The sequence below is a fragment of the Schistocerca serialis genome, chromosome 1 (genome assembly GCF_023864345.2).
Source record: "Schistocerca serialis cubense isolate TAMUIC-IGC-003099 chromosome 1, iqSchSeri2.2, whole genome shotgun sequence".
Lineage (NCBI taxonomy): Eukaryota > Metazoa > Arthropoda > Insecta > Orthoptera > Acrididae > Schistocerca > Schistocerca serialis.
In genome coordinates this window covers 962494269-962517348 of record NC_064638.1, presented here as the reverse complement: position 1 = coordinate 962517348, position 23080 = coordinate 962494269, and the positions used below count along the sequence as shown (strand labels likewise).

General features: G+C 37.0%; 1 protein-coding gene across 3 annotated transcripts in view; it reads left to right on the top strand.

Annotated features, from left to right (window-relative positions):
* Positions 1 to 5392: 5392 nt before the first annotated feature.
* The window catches only part of LOC126412889 (ester hydrolase C11orf54 homolog), a 129899-nt gene continuing 112211 nt past the window's right edge, over positions 5393 to 23080 (top strand). The window contains exons 1-2 of one of the 3 annotated variants that reach the window (XM_050082796.1): positions 5393 to 5434; positions 13331 to 13439. In XM_050082796.1, coding sequence (XP_049938753.1) covers positions 13358 to 13439 — 82 coding nt within the window. In that variant the 5' untranslated portion in view covers positions 5393 to 5434; positions 13331 to 13357. Of the gene's footprint in view, positions 5435 to 5492; positions 5651 to 13033; positions 13131 to 13330; positions 13440 to 23080 lie in introns of those variants that run through there. The other 2 variants (XM_050082788.1, XM_050082782.1) reach the window with 2 other exon arrangements.

Below are 23080 nucleotides of genomic sequence, written 5' to 3'. Positions count from 1 at the left end.
GTGTTCCACTGTGAAGTACTACCACACACTCACTGCCCGCTGCCTTAAAAGTCGTTGCCGTTCGACAGCTGGAGCGACACTAGCATTCCAAGCGGCAAGAAAGGAGAACTTCAGATACGTCGTAAGCTTAATGTTTGTTTTTTTCATCCCTTTCCTATGTGATTTACGAAATATTTGAATTATTTTTTTGTCTCCAAGAGTTTGTGTATTATCAGAAGACACAGATGTTTCTAAAAACGATTCTAAAATAAGCGCAATTAGGATTAAAATCAGGATCCAGTGGAAGTTACAACAGATTCGTGAAGAAACACCTATGACATTGGATAGAACTGGAGGTTACCACGTTGATATCGACAGAATATAAACGCATAGATTCACACATAAGAAGCACAGACATGTACCTCTATATGCAAAAGGGATCGACACCCCATTTGTTGTTCGATAGGCCTACTGTGTATTAGTCATTGTCCTCTGTTGCCACAAGTACGACCTTCATATTTATACTATTCTAAGTGGGACAAGGAACTGCCAAATAGTAGGAGAAATATACTGTGGTTGTAAATGCCAAGTCCTCAAAGCCAATAACACTATCAGAGATGTCATATGTTAAATTTGTCATTAGAGAGTTTTCATTCAATGACTCATGCACTAGTTTATCACTATCAGATAAACGTTGTACCTTCTGCATTAAAAGATCGAACATATTGCCACTTATCTCAAATTTAATTTGTATGCCTTCACATACCTCTGTAATGTACCCACTGATGGAAACATAAAACACCAAACAGGCCTTCTTTTGTCTTTCCATCTTGCAGATGGCATGCTAATCTGGCTTAACAAAAAGTTAAGGGCATCTTTTTTTTTAAATATCGGGAGCCTAGTTTTCAAAATTTGTTTGTCCTTTTTCACTTGATCATTTTCATACAGTTTCTGTTGCTATCTGTACTTAAAATGATAGGCACTTCCTTCTCTCATAACAGTTTTGCATGATGTCTTGCGATCTACACATTCTGATACTCCACATGCTTTTTCTAGACACAATTTACTGCTGTTAATTTTACCACTTCATTGTCAAAGCAGGTGTGTTGACGATTCAGATGAAACTGGCACTGATATATGGAGAGTTGAACTGGCTGCTTCTGTGCCATAGGAGTGCTTTACAGCTTAGACGGATTGTCGAACCTTTGTGGCAGTGTCCTCTTCATTGTCAGTTGAGGTGGCTTTTTTGGAATGTCAAACAATGTAGTTAAGTGCATTCATGAACTGGTTTTGTTCGACATGTAGCAGACAAAACTTAACATTATTACAAAGGTAAACAAGGTCTTTTTTTTATAAGATGTTCTCATCTGCTATTCAATATCCATTTTCTACTCCTAAAACAGAAAATTAATAATCAATATACATGTAGTTTGCAAGCGAATACTGACGATACAGTTTAATGACATGATGGTATATACCTCTCAGGGTCCTTAGGAAACTTAAAAAAAGACAAATGCGGTATCTTTTTCTTGTTCTTGCTGCAATTTATTGCGCCACGCTACGTTCCTGTTTGTAAAAACCATTGTTCAAACCAAAATAAACAACTACTATTCGCTTTCGTTTTCACAATCGCGCCGAACTCAACAGTTTAACTTACTGGCCGCTTGGCGCGCTACCGGCACAGTGGGCAACAGAATCGAGGGTTATGTTAGACTGTGGTACTGCGGAGAATGGCAGGAATGCGTTTGCTTGGCGCAGTGCTTCCTGTGCTTCATCTGTTTCTCTTTGTTGTTGACAAGATTTGCGTGAACGCTGGAATGGGCCATAGACAATGCAATATTGCATATAAAAGAATATAGATATGATATGGTTTTGGGATCCAAGAGAGCGACCGCTTGGGTCGCAGGTTCGAATCCTGCCTTGGGCATGGATGTGTGTGATGTCCTTATGTTAGTTACGTTTAAGTAGTTCTAAGTTCTAGGGGACTGATGACCTCAGAAGTTAAGTCCCATAGTGCTCAGAGCCATTTGATCTAAGAGATCAGCAGCACAAATGGCGAAAGAAAAGAAATATTACTGGTAGAAAATTGCCAAAGTATTCAAAGGTCCTACTGAGGACGTGAGAAACAGGACTGTACCTACAGCTTTTGCATGGGGAGGGGGGGGAGAGGTCTCCTACACTATCATTAAGGAAGGTAAACCTGTCTTCGCCCACCACATAAAAGGGTTTTGCTGTTAGCGCCAATAGAGTCAATCAAGCAGAAATTAAAGAAACCCACAAATATATTAGCATCCATATTAAATGCGGGTAAAACTGTAGAGAAACACTAATTGATCAAAGTGTCTTTAAATAAAACCTATGTATTGTAGCTGTTGAGGTATTTATTTATGAAAAAGCAACTAACTGTAAGCTAACATTGGAGGCAATTATATATTTTTGAATATCATTATTAATCATTTATATTAAGCAATAATATTATTATATTAGTCTTTGTATTTAAATTGTGACACTTTGGCATTTTGCCGTAACTTCAGGTCATAAGTTAATTTAAAAATAAACAATAATTACTTTAACTTAAAGTATTATATTTAGCCTTTTACATCTTGCTGCTAATAATTTCTTCACAATCTAGTTGCACCACCAGGGATGCAAAATTTTTTTATCTGCCACTGTTTGTCACATTTACTTTTCAGCCAATGAACAGTCACCATTTTTGCTGGCAAAAGCTACTTCAACATGGACAAAGTTGCAACCATTATTCAATATTAAACTTCATAGAATTATATCACACTGTACAGTCTCAGTGATCGTAGTTTCAATATTAGGTATCACAAAAAGAGAGCTCCAAAACAATCACACGCTTTCTATGTTTGTATTGGCCATGGAAAACTTATTTTAGAAAAATTATAAGAAACTTTCAATAAGTGGTTGAATAATTCTGTAAGTTGAGATTCACACTGCCAATACATGTGCCTGTAACCACATGAAATTTCATTAACATCAGACTAACAGGTTTCAAGAGTTTTGAAGTGAGTAGTTCCTAGGGAAAACGCCCATAATCCGGGCAATTGTTACTATAAATGTAAATAGAAAATATTTATTGAAAATTATAACCACATTCTCTCATATAATATCCAAATGCAGAATTAAACTAGAAAACATTGGTATAACTTATTTTGTGATAGGCCCATTTGTTCACTTGTAATTAAATGTTAAACTAGAAGTATCTTCTTTATTTTTTACAAAACTGCGACTCAAAATCATATAATCCTTTTTCTAATGGTAAATGGGAGACTCACCCTTCCTTGCTTCATCCTCAGTTTTCCTGGATGGTCCCGCTTCTTCATGCTGGGATTCCGCATCACGTGGTGACATGCCACAAGTGCATCAGAATTCTGTGTCTCTTTTTTAGAAAAAAACCAGAAGTGATTTCTGTCTTGACCATTTCATAGTTGTTTTTTTTTCAAACACGACTCTTTTTTAGCAACTAAACACACACACACGCACGCACAGTTTAAGCTGGCTTAACACACGACTCCCGAAACTTCGTCACTCTAATTGTGACTGCCCAAGGGGAAGCGACAGAACACACTGGATTGGTTCCGTTCAGTGTTGCCAGCCAAAAATAAGTTAATTCCGCTACGAGCACAGCCAAATTCCACTACAGTTTCAAATGTAATTTATGATATAGTCTACATAATTCCTGACGATATACAGGCTAAATAAATAATTTAATCTATAAACAAATATATTCCATATCTTTCCAGCTGGGGCATTTAACGATCAGCGACAGCTAGGACGACAGTGTCCAGTGATGGACCTGAATATCGTGCTTCATTCAAATAGTTGGTGTTAATACACTAATTGTACTTTGATACGACAGGTGATTTTTCCTCTTTATATGGAATCTGAACTGGCTAAGGCGTAATGAGTTAATTTTCAAGGTTTTTTAGCATTTTGTGTCTGAAACGTTTCAATGTTTATTAAAATCACAGTGAAATGTATGAATTTGTTGATGCAGTAATATTTTGATCACCTTCAGTTCTCAGATAATAATTGATACGTTTTTCAAACTTACGGAAATGTTCCTCCGTAATTGTGTACGAAATATAATAATGATCAATAACGATTCTTGTTTTGGATGTTTAGTCATACTTTCAAAAAGGCACTTAACGTTTCTGCAAGTAGCTAAATAAGTCATTTAGTTTTAATGTCTATCATCATGGAGAAAGACTGTTCGGTATCTGAATTCCCGTGCATATATTACATGTTTAGTGCTTGGCAGTGAAAATTTACGAAGGTTTTACATTTCGTCAAAGAAACTTGAATTCCGCTACATTTTTAACAATTTCAGAATTTTGCCGCTACGCCACGAAGGCGAAAAATCTCCAATACGCGTAGCGGAATTCCACTACGGTTGGCAAGATTGCACTCACTTCCGTTGCACACATAGTGAGGGTGGGGTGGACACCCCGCCGCAGGGCACAGCAATTTTTTGCAGACTCATTCCTCCATGGCTTGTCACTACGTCAACCAAGCGCAGTGCGCGACTTTTTGTGGCACGGGGTTTCAAAAGCGGGTATTCTTCTAATATTGGGGTTTTTTGTGTAAAGGAGGGACCCCCCCCCCCCCTCTTATATAAGTCCGTGGTGAGAAAGGCGATAAATTTGGAGTGAATAAGCACAAGATTCATAATTCTTTTTATTACAAATGAAAAGCACAATAAACTTCCTTGAAACCAAACAAGTGCAAACGTGTGTATTATGTTGATTAAAATTTAAAATATACGAAAGACCTGATCATTTCTTTGCTTACGTTCATGGTATCCGTAATTCACGGCTGATGTGGCAGTGTTAGTTACAGGTTTTTGATGTATAAAAAATAGTTTACCTTAGATCACGCTATCTGTTATCTAGGCTATTAGCTGCCCTGTGTGGTAGACCATATGTGCTATTCACATTTCATTAGTCACGTTTTATTGACATTATCTTCCTTAAAAATACTCTGATAAAATCCTTGAAATGCTTCCCGTATGTCACTACAGCCAACATAAATTACGGCACATGACGCAGTAAAAGAATGCAAAGTTCGGGCATGCGCACTGCTCGAGTTGCCACAGTCTAACATGTTAACTCTACTGCTATAACACAAACAACGCCATCCGAAAGTCGCATGATAATCCCTGATTAATGTTGAGAATATACTCTACTCGAAAATATTCATTCCTTCATGTGAACGCTGCAATTTTTTTAGTAAATGTCCTATGCGTGAACCAATAATATGCAATTACAGTATCGGTTTGGAATAACTCGGGATAAGCTATTCGGTGATTTCGGGCTGCTTTCACTTTCCTGAGTTCACTTCCACAACAGGCTCCAGTCTACTGCAACGTCAACCTCGCGTATACGCTTTACGGGAAATTTTTGTTGCTTTACGTGACTGGTGGAGTAACGCGGTGAGCGTTTGCTTTCGTTTGAATAGCAATTTTGTCAATAGGGTTATTGGTGAAAACGTGAAACACTAATCTTAAAATTTGATAAGGGATATTTCGTGAGAAGATAAGGCTGTAGAAAGTATTGCTTTAAAGTGTTTGTCAGCGTTAGGTAATGTTGCAATAGTACCCGGAAGAGCGTTGAATGTATGACACGTGGTTTTCTACTGTGAGAATACGGTTGGTGTTTATTTTTCTACGAATGAACGTACTTAAGTGGTAATAGGATTTCAATGACGTTATACTATTTGAAATGTACAAAATAATGGTTTTCCACAGTAAATAAGAACATGTAATCCAACATCGTCATTATGTAACCAACTGTCATTTCGTAGAAAATTAACACAGTAAGAAAGCTTTCAATCAATAGGAAATACCAGTGTCACTGCTTGTAACATTTCTTTCAGATGACAGGTGGATCTACATTTTTCCTTTTCAAACACTAAATGAAGTTGAATGCTATATAAATTGTAATTGCTATTGGTTTGAGATGGGTAACTGTTCAAGACCTAGGCTCATGTGTTATTGAAAACAAAAAGTCTTAAGTGCAGCGATGTATGAGCAATATTGGAATACAGTGTTAGGTAGCTATAATATGTGCAGCAACAAAATTGAGTTTGTTATGTGTATGAATGTAATGTTCGATTGTATAGGAACGAAAACAAAATACTTGGTGTTGAATAAAGGATAAATACTATCATTGTTGTCATTACTGTTATTTGGCAGATTGCAGAGACCAGTGTAAGGATGCTTCAGTATTTAGAGCATAGTCACCTGATAATAGATTAAGGTATGAATGGACACTTCATATATTGACAGCCCACATGATTGTCTCTGTACTTAGTAATTTATTTGTCAAAGGACAATTATTAAATATTATAGACTCCGTCAGCATGAAACGATAAAACCATAAGATGTGTATATTAGATATATGAATTCACACAAGTTGAAAGAACAGTGCAGTTAGTTGGCCGTGGCCTTATTGGAGGAACTATTCTGCTATTTGTAAGAAGTGATTTATAAAAAAACATAGAAAAAGCTAAATCAGGATGGCTAGACTGAGCACAAGTTTTCATCCTTCCAAATCTGATACCTGCGTTGTAACAAGTGCAGTATCTCAATCGGTTATACCTAACAGACAGTTCTCTTACATTTTCACATACTTGGAACAAGTTAGCATGTTAACAAAAAGATAATTATACACTGTATAGTCTTCACCCATTTACACTACACACAATTCCATACACTTCAGGACCATGACCATGCTACCATGCTTGTACTACACATACAGCATCCCCTTGTGATGAGTGAAATGATGAACTTTGAAAAAATTTTTTGAGATGTTATTAGCCTTAAGCTGAGGTAATATGTTAGTATTATCCACTAGCAGTCAAATTTTTATTACGAAAGTCTATTCAGAATTGTTTAAATAGTTGTAATCTGTGTAATACTTAAGATGTATGCTTTGACTTCCTTTTTGAATAATTATTTTCTAGTTATCATCTTGGGCAAATTATTATGCAGTTTTAATGTCTGATAGAAACTGCTGTTTTTTTGTTTGCTTTCGTTGGCTAATGCAGCGTGGCCCATTTCCTATGAGCCTACTGCCACTAACATACACACACACATCCTATAAGGACCGTGAAGGTGCGAAAAGGAAATCCAGGGGCATATGGAAGCACATAGTGTGTCATTTTCCCGTGCTCTGTTTGTGAGTAGAGCAGGAAAGGGAATGACTAGCAATAGTACAAGATATCCTCTGCAATTCATCATATGGTGAATTGCGGAGTATGTTTGTATGTGTATATTGTGTACAGAACTATTTGCGAGACATATTGTATGCTTTATATGATATTAAGTGTATGTGTGTGCTAAATAAGAGAAAAATTTGGTTAGAAGTGTTCATGATTCAAGCATAAATGGATGGACACACAAACAAAAATCAGTTATTCAGGAGAAAAATACAATTCACGATGGTATATGTAACTAAGAAATACTTGTGGACAACACAGACATCTAAAAGAAAAATAGACGTATGCACTTTGTGCTTCATGCAAATAAGACATACTTACAAAACTGGACACTCAAAAATTTGTTACTTTGTCATCTGTGCATTGTTAATTAGTCTGGAACTTACTTCCTAATATAACAGAGAGGAATGTTTCTTAGTGACAATCGTAATAACTTTAATTTGTTAAAGAGGTTCACATTTAAATTAAAGGTATGTTTGCTCATGTGAGAAGGTATAATGGAATTAACGCATTATCTATTGAAGAAAGATATTAAAATTACTGCATATATGATTATGGAGAGAGTTGGTAAAATGGAAATAATTTAGGTGTAAAGGTAATGCATCACCTAACAGTAGAAGTATTGAGCCATTGACAGGAACATAAATGAGACTGAAAACTTTGCAAGCTTTTAGACAAATTGTTTGTTGAGCTAGAGTACAAGTGCACAAATACATATATATGTACATTTACAAACACACCTCTGTACAGCTGTAATGTGCCAGGTGAATACACTATGCCAGGAATGCAGTTTTACTGGAGTGTGGGGTTATGTAGTGTGGAGTGACTCAGGAGATATAGGTGTGACGAAGGGCCACAAGACAGTGGCTGAAGGCTGCGAGAGAGTCTGCAGGTGCACAGGATAGCAGCACAGGAGGGAGAGGGAGCAGATAAATGGGATAAGAATGCGAGATGGCCCTGGCACCTCTTGAGTTCATGAGTGCATGGTAACAGTGAAGTGGAGTGGAAGGGGTGACAGAATAGAGCAAGGAGAGAGTGGAGAAGAGAGTACGAGTGCAGGAATGACTGAAATCAGGGCCTGGGGTAAGTTGTATTGGGTGTGGGACAGGGGACTAGTGAACAAAGGATGTGTTGCAAAGGTGATTCCCATCGAAATAGTTCAGAAAGAGCTGGTGTTGGGGGAGGGGGGGGGGGTGGCAGAGGAAACAACAATCTAAATTTCCTGGTTTGCGAAGCAGTCATTGAACTTGAGCTTGTTGTGCTCAGCAGCATGTTTTGCCATTAAATGGTCAACTCTGCTCTTGGACACAGTTTGGAGGTGGCCATTCGCTACATGGGCAGCTAGTTTGTGGTCGTGTCCACATAAAATGCAGTGCAGAAATTGCAGCGGACCTGATACGTTACAGGCCTGCGTACACATGGAGAGGGAGCAATAGTATGAGCCTGTGACAAGACTGGAGTAGGATATGCTATGTGGGTGTATCAGAGAGGTATTGCATGAGAGTCTTCCTTAATGAAGTACCTCTAATCTCTTTATCACCCACAAGAGCAAGGCTGCAAAGGAGTTAGTTATATGTTCCACAGATAATTTGACTGATTTTTTTATTGAAAGAGTGTGGAGTCACTTTACGGGATAAGTATAAATGCTTAGTTTTAACATTAATGAACACATTCTTGTTTAGCCCTACTGATGCAACTGCAGTTGGAAAAATAGTTTAAAAAACTGGCTACCAGTTTTTAAATAAAAGTGTAATAGCAGTAATTGTTCAGAAGAAATGAATTTAACTTGCTTCACTACCTGTCCGACATTTTATATTACTGGACAAATCATCAAAGATTTTTGTGGTGCTAACTAAACCTCTTTCTGAACTGTTGGTAGTTTTAGTAGTGGGAAGTAAAAGGCATTTATCCCCCTAGTGTTGTAGGTGTAGTTCCACAGTATGAGTGAGTTATGTGGAATATAAATTACACTGGGTACTAAGTACACATGATACTGTATTTCTCGTTAATACACAGGTTACAAAGAACATTCAACATGTTAACAAGCTAAACACTGACTGCCAAAGCATTGACATCACTGGGTGTTTCTGAGGTCAACAATGTGACTGTGGTTTCTGGGTAGTTATACAGTTCATTGAGTCCCCACATAGACATGGACATCACTGTTCTTTTGAAATTGTGATGGATTATTTATGATGAACTTTGTTATCAAATATGTATATATTTTGAAAGTGCAGTTGAAATGCCAAACTCCTTGAAGTATGTACGAGGATGACTACAAGTCAAAACCACATATTAATCTTATCGTTCACTTTTGTGCTGTCAGTACTTTCTTTACACTTGTTGAGTTACCCCAGAAAATTTTGCCGTAAGGCATTTTTAAATGGAAATATTCAAAATTTGTTAGGAGGCTGATTCATTTGCCTCCAAGATTAGCACTTATATGAAGAGCAAAAGTAGCTGCACTTAATTGTTTGAGCAGCTCAGTAATATGCTTCTTCCAGTTCGAGTTTTCATTAGTACGAACAGCCAAAATTTGAAGCATTCTATGCTCTTTACTGACTCCTGTTCCTGTAAGAGCATTCTATTCCGTTTACTGACTCCTGTTCCTGTACTGTGTCAGTTGATGTATGACTTTTATTTGTTGTCAGAACTGAATGTAACATGTTTTCTGAAAATTTAAGGAATTCCCATTTTCAGAGAAAAATTTAGTAATTTTTGAAAAGCATCATTAACAGTTTCTTCAGTTGGTTCTCTCTAACTGACTGACAATCTAACCATATGTGAAATTAACAAGACATTAACAATGAACAAAGTTATTCCTGGAACTTTCGGTATTGCAGCTGGAGAACAGCGACTTCTTGCCATGATATTTCAGCTGACAAACTTTCAGCCATCTTCCAGTGAGTGTTTTGCACTAGAGGTTGCTAATTCATGTCGCTACCTTTATACCAAAAATAGGCATGAAGATGCATGTGCGGAGGCAGCTGCTACATGGGCAACCTCTGTCAAGTTATGCCCTCTCTTCAAAAACTGCTCCATCTAGTGTGCAGGTGCATGCGTAATGTGATAATGCATGCTCTCTGTCAGAATGCAAAATCACGGAATTTAGATTCAGATGTCAAAATTAATAAAATTAAATGTCACTAGACACGTCATTGAACGTAAAATATTTTCTTTTTGAAGAAATTATAGAAATGACTGGGTCCCATGCCTCTTCCTGTCAAAAGCCAGTCATCATTGATAAGATTTTGCGCTAAATATATTTCCAGCGATTTCTTAATAATTGAATCTCAGAAAGATCTCGTTAAGGCCAAGATTCCTGTGGCAGAGTAATCAATGGGATGTTCTGGGGAGATACAATGCTCCACTATGGCTGACTTAATGGGCTATGAAACATTTTATGACCAATGGCACTTCTAATGACATTTAATTTTATTAATTTTGACATCTGAATTTTAACTGGGAGAGTGCACATTCCAACAGAGAACACGCATGTAGTATCACATTATGCTTGCCCCTGCGCACCATAGATGGAGCAGTTTTAAAAAGAGAACGTGTAATTCGACAGGGGTTACTCATGTAGTGGCTGCCGATGTGCGTGCATCTTTGTGTATATTTTTATTACAAAGATAGTGACATGAACTAGCAACCACCAGTGCAAAACAGTCACCTGAAGATGGCTGAATGGTTCTGAAATATCTTGGTAGGAAGTCGACGTTATCTGCTTGCAGTCCTGAAACTTGGTAGAATACTCTTTATGCCAGGAAAATCTCAAGAACAACAACATTATTGCCCCCCCTCTCCACTCCAAATCACCAAGTGTCACTCCAGAATGGAAAAACTGAACCGTATCCTTTACCAGGGCTTTCATTGTTTCTCGTTTTTCTTGAAATGAAGAACAACATACCCACAGTCGTTCCCAACCCTTCCAAAGTGTTATTCACCACTTGCCCAATCTATTCAGTATCCTGCTCCATGCGATGTAATCATGGCATTTAATTCCTCATATTGTTCAACTCCATAAGTGCACTTTACATTATGTCTCGTGTACCCAGGCTATCCAGGACACACTTCTCTGCTTGAAGAGGTAAATGAGGATCTGTCATTATGCTGAATGTCGAGTGCCTGGGAAATTGGGAATGTTGCTGATGAAGCAGCTAAGCAATCTTGCAAGGAAAATAATGTGGTGTGATGCGATGTCTCCCAGCAAGCCATCACCCCACTGCTGTGGCTCCGGATGAGGTGTGGGTGGGGGAAAGAACATCTGGGGTTGAGGGACAAAAAGCTGCAATCAGTAATGCCAAGCACTCAGCCACAGCATAAGAGCAGCACTATATTCACAGAACTCTATCGGGATGAAGAAGGAGAGAGTGAGACCATTATTTAGTTTAGTGTGTAATAACTGTTGACATCTAAAATATCGTTTGTATTCAGCATCCATACTTTGCAAAACACTGAAGTACAGGGCAGAATTCTAGGGCTTTCAACAACATTGGTTGTTTCTGAGGAAGCTGTTTTGATATACGTAATAATTGCCAAAATATTGGTGAGTTGTACATTTGGAGTAAATCTTTAGAAAAAAAAAAAACATTATACCCCAAAGTGGTGGAAATCCAGTTATGTAATCTAAGGTGCAGGATACACAGATATAATGAAAGCCATATATCAGAAAGTCACTTGTTATATACCAAACTTTTACATAAAAGGCATCAGAAATGTCCTGTTTTGTAAAAAAATTCGGTGTCACTAGGAAATAAAATAAAGTTAAATTTAGAAGGAGAATTTATTTATTTGGTGGTATTACTCTTATTAGCAGAGAGCAATCTCCATATGTGCTATTAATAAATGCTTTGAATTTTACAACAGTGATACTTATTTTTTAAACTGGTTTAGCAGACGCTATACATTAATTAATTAATTCACACATGCATTCTGTTCCATAAATCCAATCATGACAGGAAATAATTCAGGTATATGGAATGAGTCATTGCCAGGTAGAAGCAGCCCTTACAGGCCACTTCTGTAAAGTATATTTATGCTACAGGAACTTGGCCCACTTCTAGATAACTTTTTTGCTTTGTAAATCAAGATTTTATGTTATTAATAGTAATGCATGCCCTATAAAAAAGCCATCATTTTTTCTCTTACACTAGTTACCCACTTTTCGTGTGTACTATTTCATATTAAGCATTAAAGTAAGTATACTACTTTCAGAAAATGCTTTCAGCTGCCTGTATACAGGGAAAGTTAAAACCTCTTTAATATAAACATTGGTGTTAAGAGAGACGTCACATCCCCACATCCTATGATACTGATACGTTATAGGAAGGGTGGCTAACAGATACTCTTCTACTTTCTTTCTGGATATCTGGTGCTTTATTACCAGCTGATTTTCTCTACTGTGAATTTTGGTTAAATTATTTTGAATGCAGTTTTGTGCTTTACTGCCAGTTCAGAACTATTTGAGTAGATCTTATTCCCCCCTCCCCCTCCCTAAAGCCAAAGAAGATTATTTAAAAAAATTTAGTGATGCTTTAAAATTACAGTAAAACATAATTAATTAATTTCATGTATTTTTCCTATTAATAATGATGATAAATGTAAGTCTCAGATATAATAGGTGTCCAAGTCCAACATGTTCAGAAATTCAGAATGTGTGAAGCTGGCTTGGTAATATGGCACATTCAGCCACTCAGTCAAGTAATTCATGGAGCTCTTGTTTATATCCAAGTTTAAAATTGGAAATAATGCAGCTAGATATCTCTGAACTGTTGACTGAAGGTGCCCTGTGTCAAGGTCAGTGGAGTATCTCAGTACATGGTGATAAGATAAAAGCATGTTTAAATACAGATTATTATGATGTACATATTCATATTCAGTACCAGACTTCTAGCTGGAGCACAGATGTAAATATCTATGATGAACTGTATTTGTAAATGTTTTATTTTTGTTGCATAGTTGCAGGAGTACATGTTTTTTTAGAACATTTCTAGAGGTGCAGCTACCTGTCCTCACTAAAATGTTGTCATTCCTTACTTTAACCAATTGAAAGCTGTGCAGTTATGGCTCATCAGGATTAATTGTGACTCTTATGTCCTATTTACAGCCACATTTGTAAACAACTTGTTTCAAGATGTCTAAGACTGAAGTAATACAGAATCCACCAATTGAAAATAAGCCTCTTTATGTTCCTCCTCTGGAAGAACTGAAAAAAGGTAAATGTTTATTTTCAAAATTCTGTAGTGTTACTACTGGCTGCAGTTTTTGAGTACTGCAGAATGTAAACTGTATCAAAAGGAAAATTCACTTGGGGGGGGGGGGGGGGGGTGAGCTGTTATTCACAGGGAGACAAAATGGCAGACTAGTACATATCTTGAGGTGGTGAAATTCAAAGACGGCCCTATACACTAGAATTTAATTTTATTATATTTTAGAGTATATCTGATAGAGACATTTGTAAATATAAATGACTCTCAAAGTATGCCTTATCAGCAGTATTTGGAAGTTTGTCTCCTGAATGTAAAATCTGTCAGAATACAAATTTACGGTTACAGCAAAAGTTGGTATATGACAGTTATATTACTTGCATAGGCATTGTTTCTACTCACACTGCACTTTAAACATAGAAACTAAATATAAAAATTTCTTTTAACATGTGGCCTGTTTTAAACACAGCCCTCACCACAAATATCATCGATTCAATTACATGTTATACAGCAGTTACTGTCTTTATTGGTCTTTTATGGTTGATGCATTCTACTGATATACATATTTAATTGTTTTGATCTGTTAATGGTAAGATGAAAGATTTATTTAATTATTGCTTGGACAACAATATGAACATGTCATGAAATACAGTGAAAAAATTAATTGCTTATGAATGTAAAGAAAAATATAGTTGCATGAAGATAATATAAACTAATGCACATGCTACGAGGATGTGGAAATGAAATATCCTCAAAGAAACTATTCTGTTATTTGCTTCATCAGTTAGGAAAAAACCACAAAGAAAAACCTAATTAGAATGGTTGGACAGGGATGTGAGGGCTACTTATACAAACCGTATTCACTGCCAGGCACTGCTTTGTGGAAAGCTGCAGCTCACACCAACATGTATTGCAGTTAATGTTGTAGTATGAGTGCCAACAACAGAAAGCGCAAATTTATGTCTCTGCCACCTGGCATCTTATTTTAATCCCCTTTCTCCTTCCATTGACAGGGTCAGGTACTGCTGCAATTTATCTGCTACAATGAATTTAAATTTAAGAATTCCATAGAGGTGAACAGACAAATCAGAGTCAGACGCTGCTTTAATTTAGCTTCGAAGTCAGGAAATTTGGTATTTCTTTTGTTGTGTAGGGGCTTATTGTAAAAAATACTGCCTGCCCTAACAGGTCTTTAACCATTAGTTTTAAATGCTTACTTTCTACATGATGAAAATGGCACCAATTTTGAATATTGTTGAGCTGAAATTAAAATGATGTGTATTTTGCTCTTAAAATATATCACCTTTCCTTTTACACCAGAATGTACATCAGTAGCTATTTAACTACCTTTCATTCTTTTATTATGCCTTGATTAAAATACTTATTCCATGTGAGAATGACAATTAACATTTATTACATGTAAGTACAAACTTCTGATTCGAACAATGACACTAAAAGCTGCATTGGTAGCTGTGTGCAGCACCTGCAGTAACATAGGGATGTTTTGTTGAGCTCCAGCCATTGCATGATATCAAGGAGTACCTCAAACAAATAATAAAATACAAAACAAATATTTGCCTAAAAACAAAGATGATGTGACTTACCAAACGAAAGCGCTGGCACGTCGATAGACACACAAACAAACACAAACATACACACAAAATTCAAGCTTTCGCAACAAACTGTTGCCTTATCAGGAAAGAGGGAAGGAGAGGGAAAGACGAAAGGATGTGGGTTTTAAGGGAGAGGGTAAGGAGTCATTCCAATCCCGGGAGCGGAAAGACTTACCTTAGGGGGAAAAAAGGACAGGTATACATTCGCACGCACACTCATATCCATCCGCACATACACAGACACAAGCAGACATTGTATGTGCGGATGGATATGAGTGTGTGTGCGAGTGTATACCTGTCCTTTTTCCCCCCTAAGGTAAGTCTTTCCGCTCCCGGGATTGGAATGACTCCTTACCCTCTCCCTTAAAACCCACATCCTTTCGTCTTTCCCTCTCCTTCCCTCTTCCCTGATGAGGCAACAGTTTGTCGCGAAAGCTTGAATTTTGTGTGTATGTTTGTGTTTGTTTGTGTGTCTATCGACGTGCCAGCGCTTTCGTTTGGTAAGTCACATCATCTTTGTTTTTAGGTATATTTTTCCCAGTGGAATGTTTCCCTCTATTAATTCAAAACAAATATTTGAACATACATAGGATATCATATGCATATCATGGAGAGGATGCTCACATTTGAATGACTGAGACAGAAAATGTGAAATTTATGTACTTTATCGCCTATTAGTAGTACGTGGAAAAGATGTGTGCATACAATGGAAGCTCAGACCAAACTGTGATAAAAATAAGTCTGCAGCAGAGAGCTGTATTGCTGACCAAATTGCTGCTGAGCTGTCGTAAAGACAACCTCCCCACCCACTATCAGAGTGCGAAGCACTGTGTGGAGGGGGGAGGGGGAGTGGACAGTGCTGTTGTTGACCTCTTCTTGACACAGGTGTGCGTGACCAGCCATGCCACAGCTGGCTACCTAAGTGGGGCATGGGTGGATCATTTCTTGGCACATCAGTTGGTGCTTACTGCAAAAACTCGTTAACTACATTCAAGGATATATCGACAAAACTGATTTTTTTTAGTTTCTTTTTTAAGCCACAAATAATTGTGTAATCACAAGAATTGTTCCATTGCTGTAATTAACTAATGATGTTTTGTAGAAAAGCTTAATGCATAAATGGATTATGTTTTAATAATTAAAATGCAAATATTGCTGCACTTATTTTGACAGACGTCATTCAAATTATTTATCAACTTGAGTAAAGTTCTATTAAAAACACATCACTAAATAGTTGGAATCAATATAACCATTCATTTTATTAGATCACTAAATGATTATAAAATACTGAAGAAGTTATTTTTTTCCCGCATTTTATACACCTGCATCACTACTGTCACTATGTTCTATACTAGTTCAGGAAATACGTCGGTGGCTGCAGTTGGAGTGAGAAGAGATTTACACCAAGTGTGAAATTCCTCGGAAATAACTCCCTTTGTGCATAACTGTATCAGGCACTTCTTTTTCTTTCCACTTATTGGCAGAATCTTAGGATGAAGATCTTGTAAGTCAGTACTTTTCATATTTAAAGGATGCCCTTTACCAAGTGAATGTATTTCCTTATAATCAGATGAGTGATTAAACCAGTACTCTATAATTCCTGGCTTGCATTTTTGATGGTGAAAACATTTAATTTTTAGCTAGTTAACTTTATTTCCCAGACGTCAGTATTTCGATTTTTAATGATAGATGCAGAAAGTTTAGATAAGTCTTTGAATTCTTTACGTTTCAATTTGAGTACTGCATAAGGTGAACCTTCCTTGTTTCAAATCATTTTCAGTCTTGCTAGTCTGAATATGTTTAGCCAATCCTGGAGGATAAAACAGGTACATGTGTGACCAGATTCAAGTAATGTACAGGAACAACACGGCTATGTTTTGATTCCTGTTCTGAACCTCACAAGTGTCAGAGAACAATGAAATGTGTTTTATATTTGCTGGAATCTGTTTAATGTATTTCATGATGCAGCTACTGGTTTCTGAGCTACTTTTCTTTCCATTTAGCTCAGTCCAAGCATAGTAGAATGCATCACGCGGCCCAGACAGTTCATAGATAGCGAAATTGTGTGCACAGATTTTCAGACTACAGTATATTTGACTGACTTCACTTGAAGATGTTTGCAAGACAGATTGTAAATCAAATGTGGAACTCACAAATGTCTTGTGTGCTTTACTTTTTTTCTTTATCAATAACTTTTGCTTTATGGCATTCATTTCTCCTTGCAGTATGCTTGTTATACTATGTTTCCAATGCTTTCTTTTCTCTATAACTCTTTACTTTCTCATAACTCATCCATTTTTGACATTGATCCTTTGTAGGTTTGTAGTAGGCGAGATTGTAGTTCTGACAAAATATTCTTCTTTAAGTTTCTTTTTTTTCTGACTTGTTTGAAATCCACACATTCTTCTTTGTACAGACTGTACATTTTAGATATACTTAGTTTGTTGTCTAAGTACAGTCGTTTTGTGGATTTCATTGATTAGTGAGACTCCATTGTAGGAAACTTTTCTGTGTTCTTTAACTTTGTGCACATCATCTAGTTTAGTTTTATTATGTGGAATTCTTTTGCCACTCTTATCTCTTCCCGTTATATGCAGTATCAATGGCTTAAGCCGAAGTACATGAAGTTTCAGTAAAGAAGTTCTTACAGATTCTGACTTTTTTATTGTCTTTATTTAAGTACTAAACCTTAGGAGCATTACATTGTTTCAGTGGCTGATCAGTATTTTGTCTTCGTGCTGGAGTTACACTCACTGTGTTACCAAGAATAAAATCTTTCTGCCTTGCATAGTCACAGTCCCAGAAGCTTCTACGAAAGGAATACCTCATTTCATCTCAAAAATTTTTATTGCGGTTGTATATACATCTTTCACTGGGTTTAGTTCTTTAGATTCAATTTTATACTTTTTAATTATATTTTTCTTCCATCTTTTGGGATCACTTTAATTCCACCTTGATCGTTTTCCACTGTTATTCTCTTTTACAGCATTGATATCTTTAATCATGAGATCTGTACTGTCTATATCACCAGAACCTGGTTCATAGTCATGATCCTCATTGTCATGTGAGATTGTTGCTAGTTGCAACTGAGGTGGTAATTTCACAATCCTCAGTATTCTTAGGGTGTGATCTGGTAACGAGAATGGCATCAGTTAATGTTTGGACGCATATTTAGAATTGAAGCGGTGTCTTAGTGCGTAGATGTTTGTCATAAATAACTTGGTGCAACTGGTGTTCTGTAGTCCTGGCTAATTGCTGGAGTAGTACTATCATCAGCATGTCATATTTATTGGTAGCCAGGAGTGATAGAATGATGTCACTAATGACATTGGTGTGCTAATGTAGAGGGCTCTGCAGCGTGACAAAATTGGAGCTGTCATTGAAATTGCCATGGTTGTAGAAAATGCCCTTGGTGATAGTGAACCACTTAACGAGTTGACGAGTTGTTCCAGGTGAAAGGATAGTAGCTTGGATTGGGAGCTGGACCTAAAAGAATTGTCATCAAAATTTTGGCATTTATGTGATGCCACAGCTTGTTAAAGAGCAATGGCAAATGAGCCCTTGTGCAGTGGATGTGATACAAAAGAAATCTCACAAAAGTGTTTGTGTGTGGCCTGACCCCTTGCACTGCGCATGACAATGCAAACGGGTTTATCAGGACTGTACTCTGTGCAGTAGATGCAACAAAATACAAATAACATTTCAGTGTGTCTGTCTGTGACAGTCTGTTGAATAGCTTCTTGTTGGTGTGTGGGAACGGATTGCATTTGTACTAAAGTCACACAGAACATCGCTGGTTGGTGCTCTTTGTGTGGATACATGGGGTCCTTGTTGACATCTACGGCACTGCCCAAAAAAGTCACTTTTGCATTTGACAAAAAGCAAAGGTTGATACAAAGCACTAAACTGAATGCTACATAAGTCGCACCCTTGCACTCGTTGTTCTTTGGCCGTGTAGTTGCAAGGTGGTTTCATTGTTGTCAAGTATGAGATGGGACGAAGGATGCAGGATAATCCATAGAGAGTACTGAAGTTAGTCATGAGTCACCAATGTAGAGAGGATCCGGGGAAGGATGCTCACAGTCAAAGATTGAGACAGGAAAAGTGAATAAATGAAGAGAGACATTTGCATACAACGAAAATTCAGACCAGACTGCCACAAATGTAATCCTGCAGCTAAGAGTCGTGCCATTGACCAAAGAGTTTTACTGTATTATTAACACAAACATTGCTGGGGCACAACATAAATAACATCTTTTGGGACTACTGTCGTCCTATTAAAGTATTATTAGAACTAAAAAAACTAATTTATATGATTGCTCATTTATAAGTGACAAGAGTACAAAAAATTTTTCAAGATCAAATTTCAGAATTTAATTCACCCGAATTCTGTAACTTCACACATGTCGCGCCATTTAAATGAGTATGTGTGTTTGTGTGTTCTAAATCATTGAATTCCTCTAAGAAATACCATCAGAAGAATCATTTTTTCCATTATAGAGCAACTAACTGAGCATTAATCATGTTTGCCTTTTCATCTCATTTATTAATCTACTCAAAACATCCCTACCATTCATGATTTGCTTTTGAAAGCTAGTAATTCATAAGTTACATCAGGTTATGTTTTTTGCTTGATTATTCTTTATACTGGGTGATCAAAAAGTCAGTATAAATTTGAAAACTGAATAAATCACGGAATAATGTAGATAAAGAGGTACAAATTGACACATATGCTTGGAATTACATGGGATTTTATTAGAACCAAAAAAATACAAAAGTTCAAAAAATGTCCGACAGATGGCGCTTCATCTGATCAGAATAGCAATAATTAACATAACAAAGTAAGACAAAGCAAATATGATGTTCTTTACAGGAAATGCTCAATATGTCCACCATCATTCCTCAACAATAGCTGTAGTCGAGGAATAATGTTGTGAACAGCACTGTAAAGCATGTCCGGAGTTATGGTGAGGCATTGGCGTCAGATATTGTCTTTCAGCATCCCTAGAGATGTCGATTGATCACGATACACTTGTGACTTCAGGTAACCCCAAAGCCAATAATCGCACGGATTGAGGTCTGGGGACCTGGGAGGCCAAACATGACGAAAATGATGGCTGAGCACACGATCATCACCAAACAACGCGCGCATGAGATCTTTCACGCGTCTAGCAATACTTTTTTCTAATAAAACCCCATGTCATTCCAAGCGTGTGGGTCAATTTTTACCTCTCTAATCTACATTATTCCATGGTTTATTAAGTTTTCAAATTTATACTGACTTTTTGATCACCTGGTACTCATATAATTATTACTGTCCTTATTTTTCTTTTGAAGTAAAAAACCCATGTGGACTTACACATCATACATTCTACTAACACCATAATATCTCTATATAGTCCTTTTCATTACCTTTTCTTTACAACTGAAATGTAATTATACTCCATGCAACTAGGTTCTACTTTGAGAGACCTATCACATCTGATGTACCACAATTTTCCACTTCTTAAAACAATGAGGTCCTCTTGACATAGGCATATCACAATCTTCCACTTATCATCATGAGGGAATCAGGAAACCTACCTCCAAAACCATGATTTTCAGCTTTTTAAATAAATATTCTTATGGTAATCGGTTGTATGTTGCATCAGAATCATGTATCTCTAGCTCTTCTCCTGGCAAGAATAATGTGTTGCCTGTCTCCAAGCCACAAGTGTATTTTAAAGACAGACATATTGGCACTTATGTTCTTGTGCCTCAGAGTAATGCATCTCAATTCTGGGATCAGCAAAACGTATCATCACTTTCATTCTTCTTACTTTGTGACGAAAATTTGGAACTACATTTTAACCCAGCAGAAGCCACTATCAGCTTGTTTTGCAAAATGTTTTCTTTCACTTGTGTGCTTCTTTCTTGTGTACAAAAAGAGAGTAGTTTATAGTAGCAAATAAGAAATCGTACCACATCAGATGGAAATGTTGTGTAATATCGCACTACCGAATTGCTCATCTGGCCACCAATTCTTGGAACAGTTTATGTATGATGTTTCAAGCTATTGCATTTTCTCAACGAACATCAGCATGAAGAGAAATACTAGCCAAAACAATACTTGTCCACTGTATGCACTGTCAATGTGATCACATTGCTTTCATTGTCATGTCACATTTTGTTTAGTTTTGTAAAGGATTCACTATGAAGGGGTTGTTAGCGTGCACCCCCGTTAGATATAAAATGACTTCAAAAGGAAGAAAAATGGTGTTCTAGTGATGAATCAAACTTACAGCAATGAAAGTCAACATCCAAGAAAGGCAAGTCATTTCTAATTATAAAAAACTAGGCAATCTGACAGAGGAAATGAAGTTGAAATGGAAAATAAAATGAGCAAAATATGTAAGAACACTGACAAGTGGAGAAGGATATAAGAGAAATGAATAGGCAGTCAAGAAAAGCATATACATCAACTGCTAAGGAAGATGTGACAGCCAGAACATTCAAGAACAAGAATTGTTCCAAATACCCAAGAAAGTGTAGTGAGATCATCAGAAAGACTAATGTGAAAGAGATGTTCTATTGATTCTAGATGATGAAAAATGTAGAAAAACAGCAACAGTATTTAGTTCCACTTGTTAAGAAGATACTTGAACCAAGGTCACGTTCCTCAGGTACACATTCTTGAAGAAATGTGGCAAAGAAAAACTTTCTCCTGAGAGCTGTTGGTGACGTTCAGATGTACATGGTTGACAGTTCATGCAGTAAATGTCTGTGTAAATACAGGTGTTAGAACTGTTAAATATAAAACTGAATGAAGAGTCCTGTAGTCCACTGTAACTGTATTTATTCAAGTCAATTATACTCCCACATAACTGGTTTTGTAAGTATTGAAGTTGCATCGTCTGGTATATGCAAATTATGTCATATGTTGTGGGGAGTAGTTACAGAATGCTGTAGAATAACAGTTGCTGTAGTTAGGCAAAGTTGTCAGCCCTCCTCGTGATGAATGTCATGTCTGTGTTAAAATCATGAACTGTCATCACTTTACCGAGTAAAATGTATTCTTGTCAGCCCATTTCAAGCAACAGACCATGCCTCTCATATATGTTATCCAGAGAATTACTGGGCCCAAAAGCCGACAAGCTCACATTTGTTTGTCACCAACATAGCAGCTGACAGAATTTCCGTCACTGTCTCAGTATCTGGAAGGCAACCACAGCACATGCATCGACTCATTGCTTATGATGTCAGTTGCTATGTTGGTGACAAACACACATGAGCATGTTGGCTTTTGGGCCCAATGCTTCTCTTCTGGATAACATCTATTAGAGGCACGGTCTGCTGCTTCACATAGGCCGACAAGAACAGATTTTAATCGGTAAAGTGGTGACAGTTTGTGATATTAAAACACACAAGACATTCATCATTAATGATGGTTTTTTATGAATTTATGATATTTTTTAACAATTTATGATGGTTTTTTATCAGTTGATGATGGTTTTTATCAATTGAGGAGGGTTGACAACTTTGCCTAGCCACACCAACTGTTATTTTTCAGCATTCTGTAACTACTCCCCACACCAAATGACATAGCATTTATATACACCAGAAGATGCAGTGTAATAGTTGTGTGTGTGTCATCAACTTGAATAAATACAGCTGCAGTGGACTATTGGACTCGTCATTCAGTTTTATATTTAATAGTTTTAACATCTGTATTTAAACAACTGTCTACTGTATGAGTCAATGAACCGTGTACAACTATTTTAACTGTGGTTGCCCCAGTTTTAAAATTATCTGTTTTTTCCTTAGCGCTTTTAATGCAACAGAAACATTTACACAATAGATACAGAAGAAAAGAGACAGCAACAACATGATTTTGACTAGAGATTGAAATTACCGCTACAGTTGTAAGGTTCTTTTATTTAGAGCATGACCAGTTTCAGGCTCTTATAATGCCCATCTTCAGATGTTAGAAGTTCATGCTGTGACCCTGAGTGCCGCATTGGACTCTGTGGCACTCGGGGTCACAGCACAAACTACTAA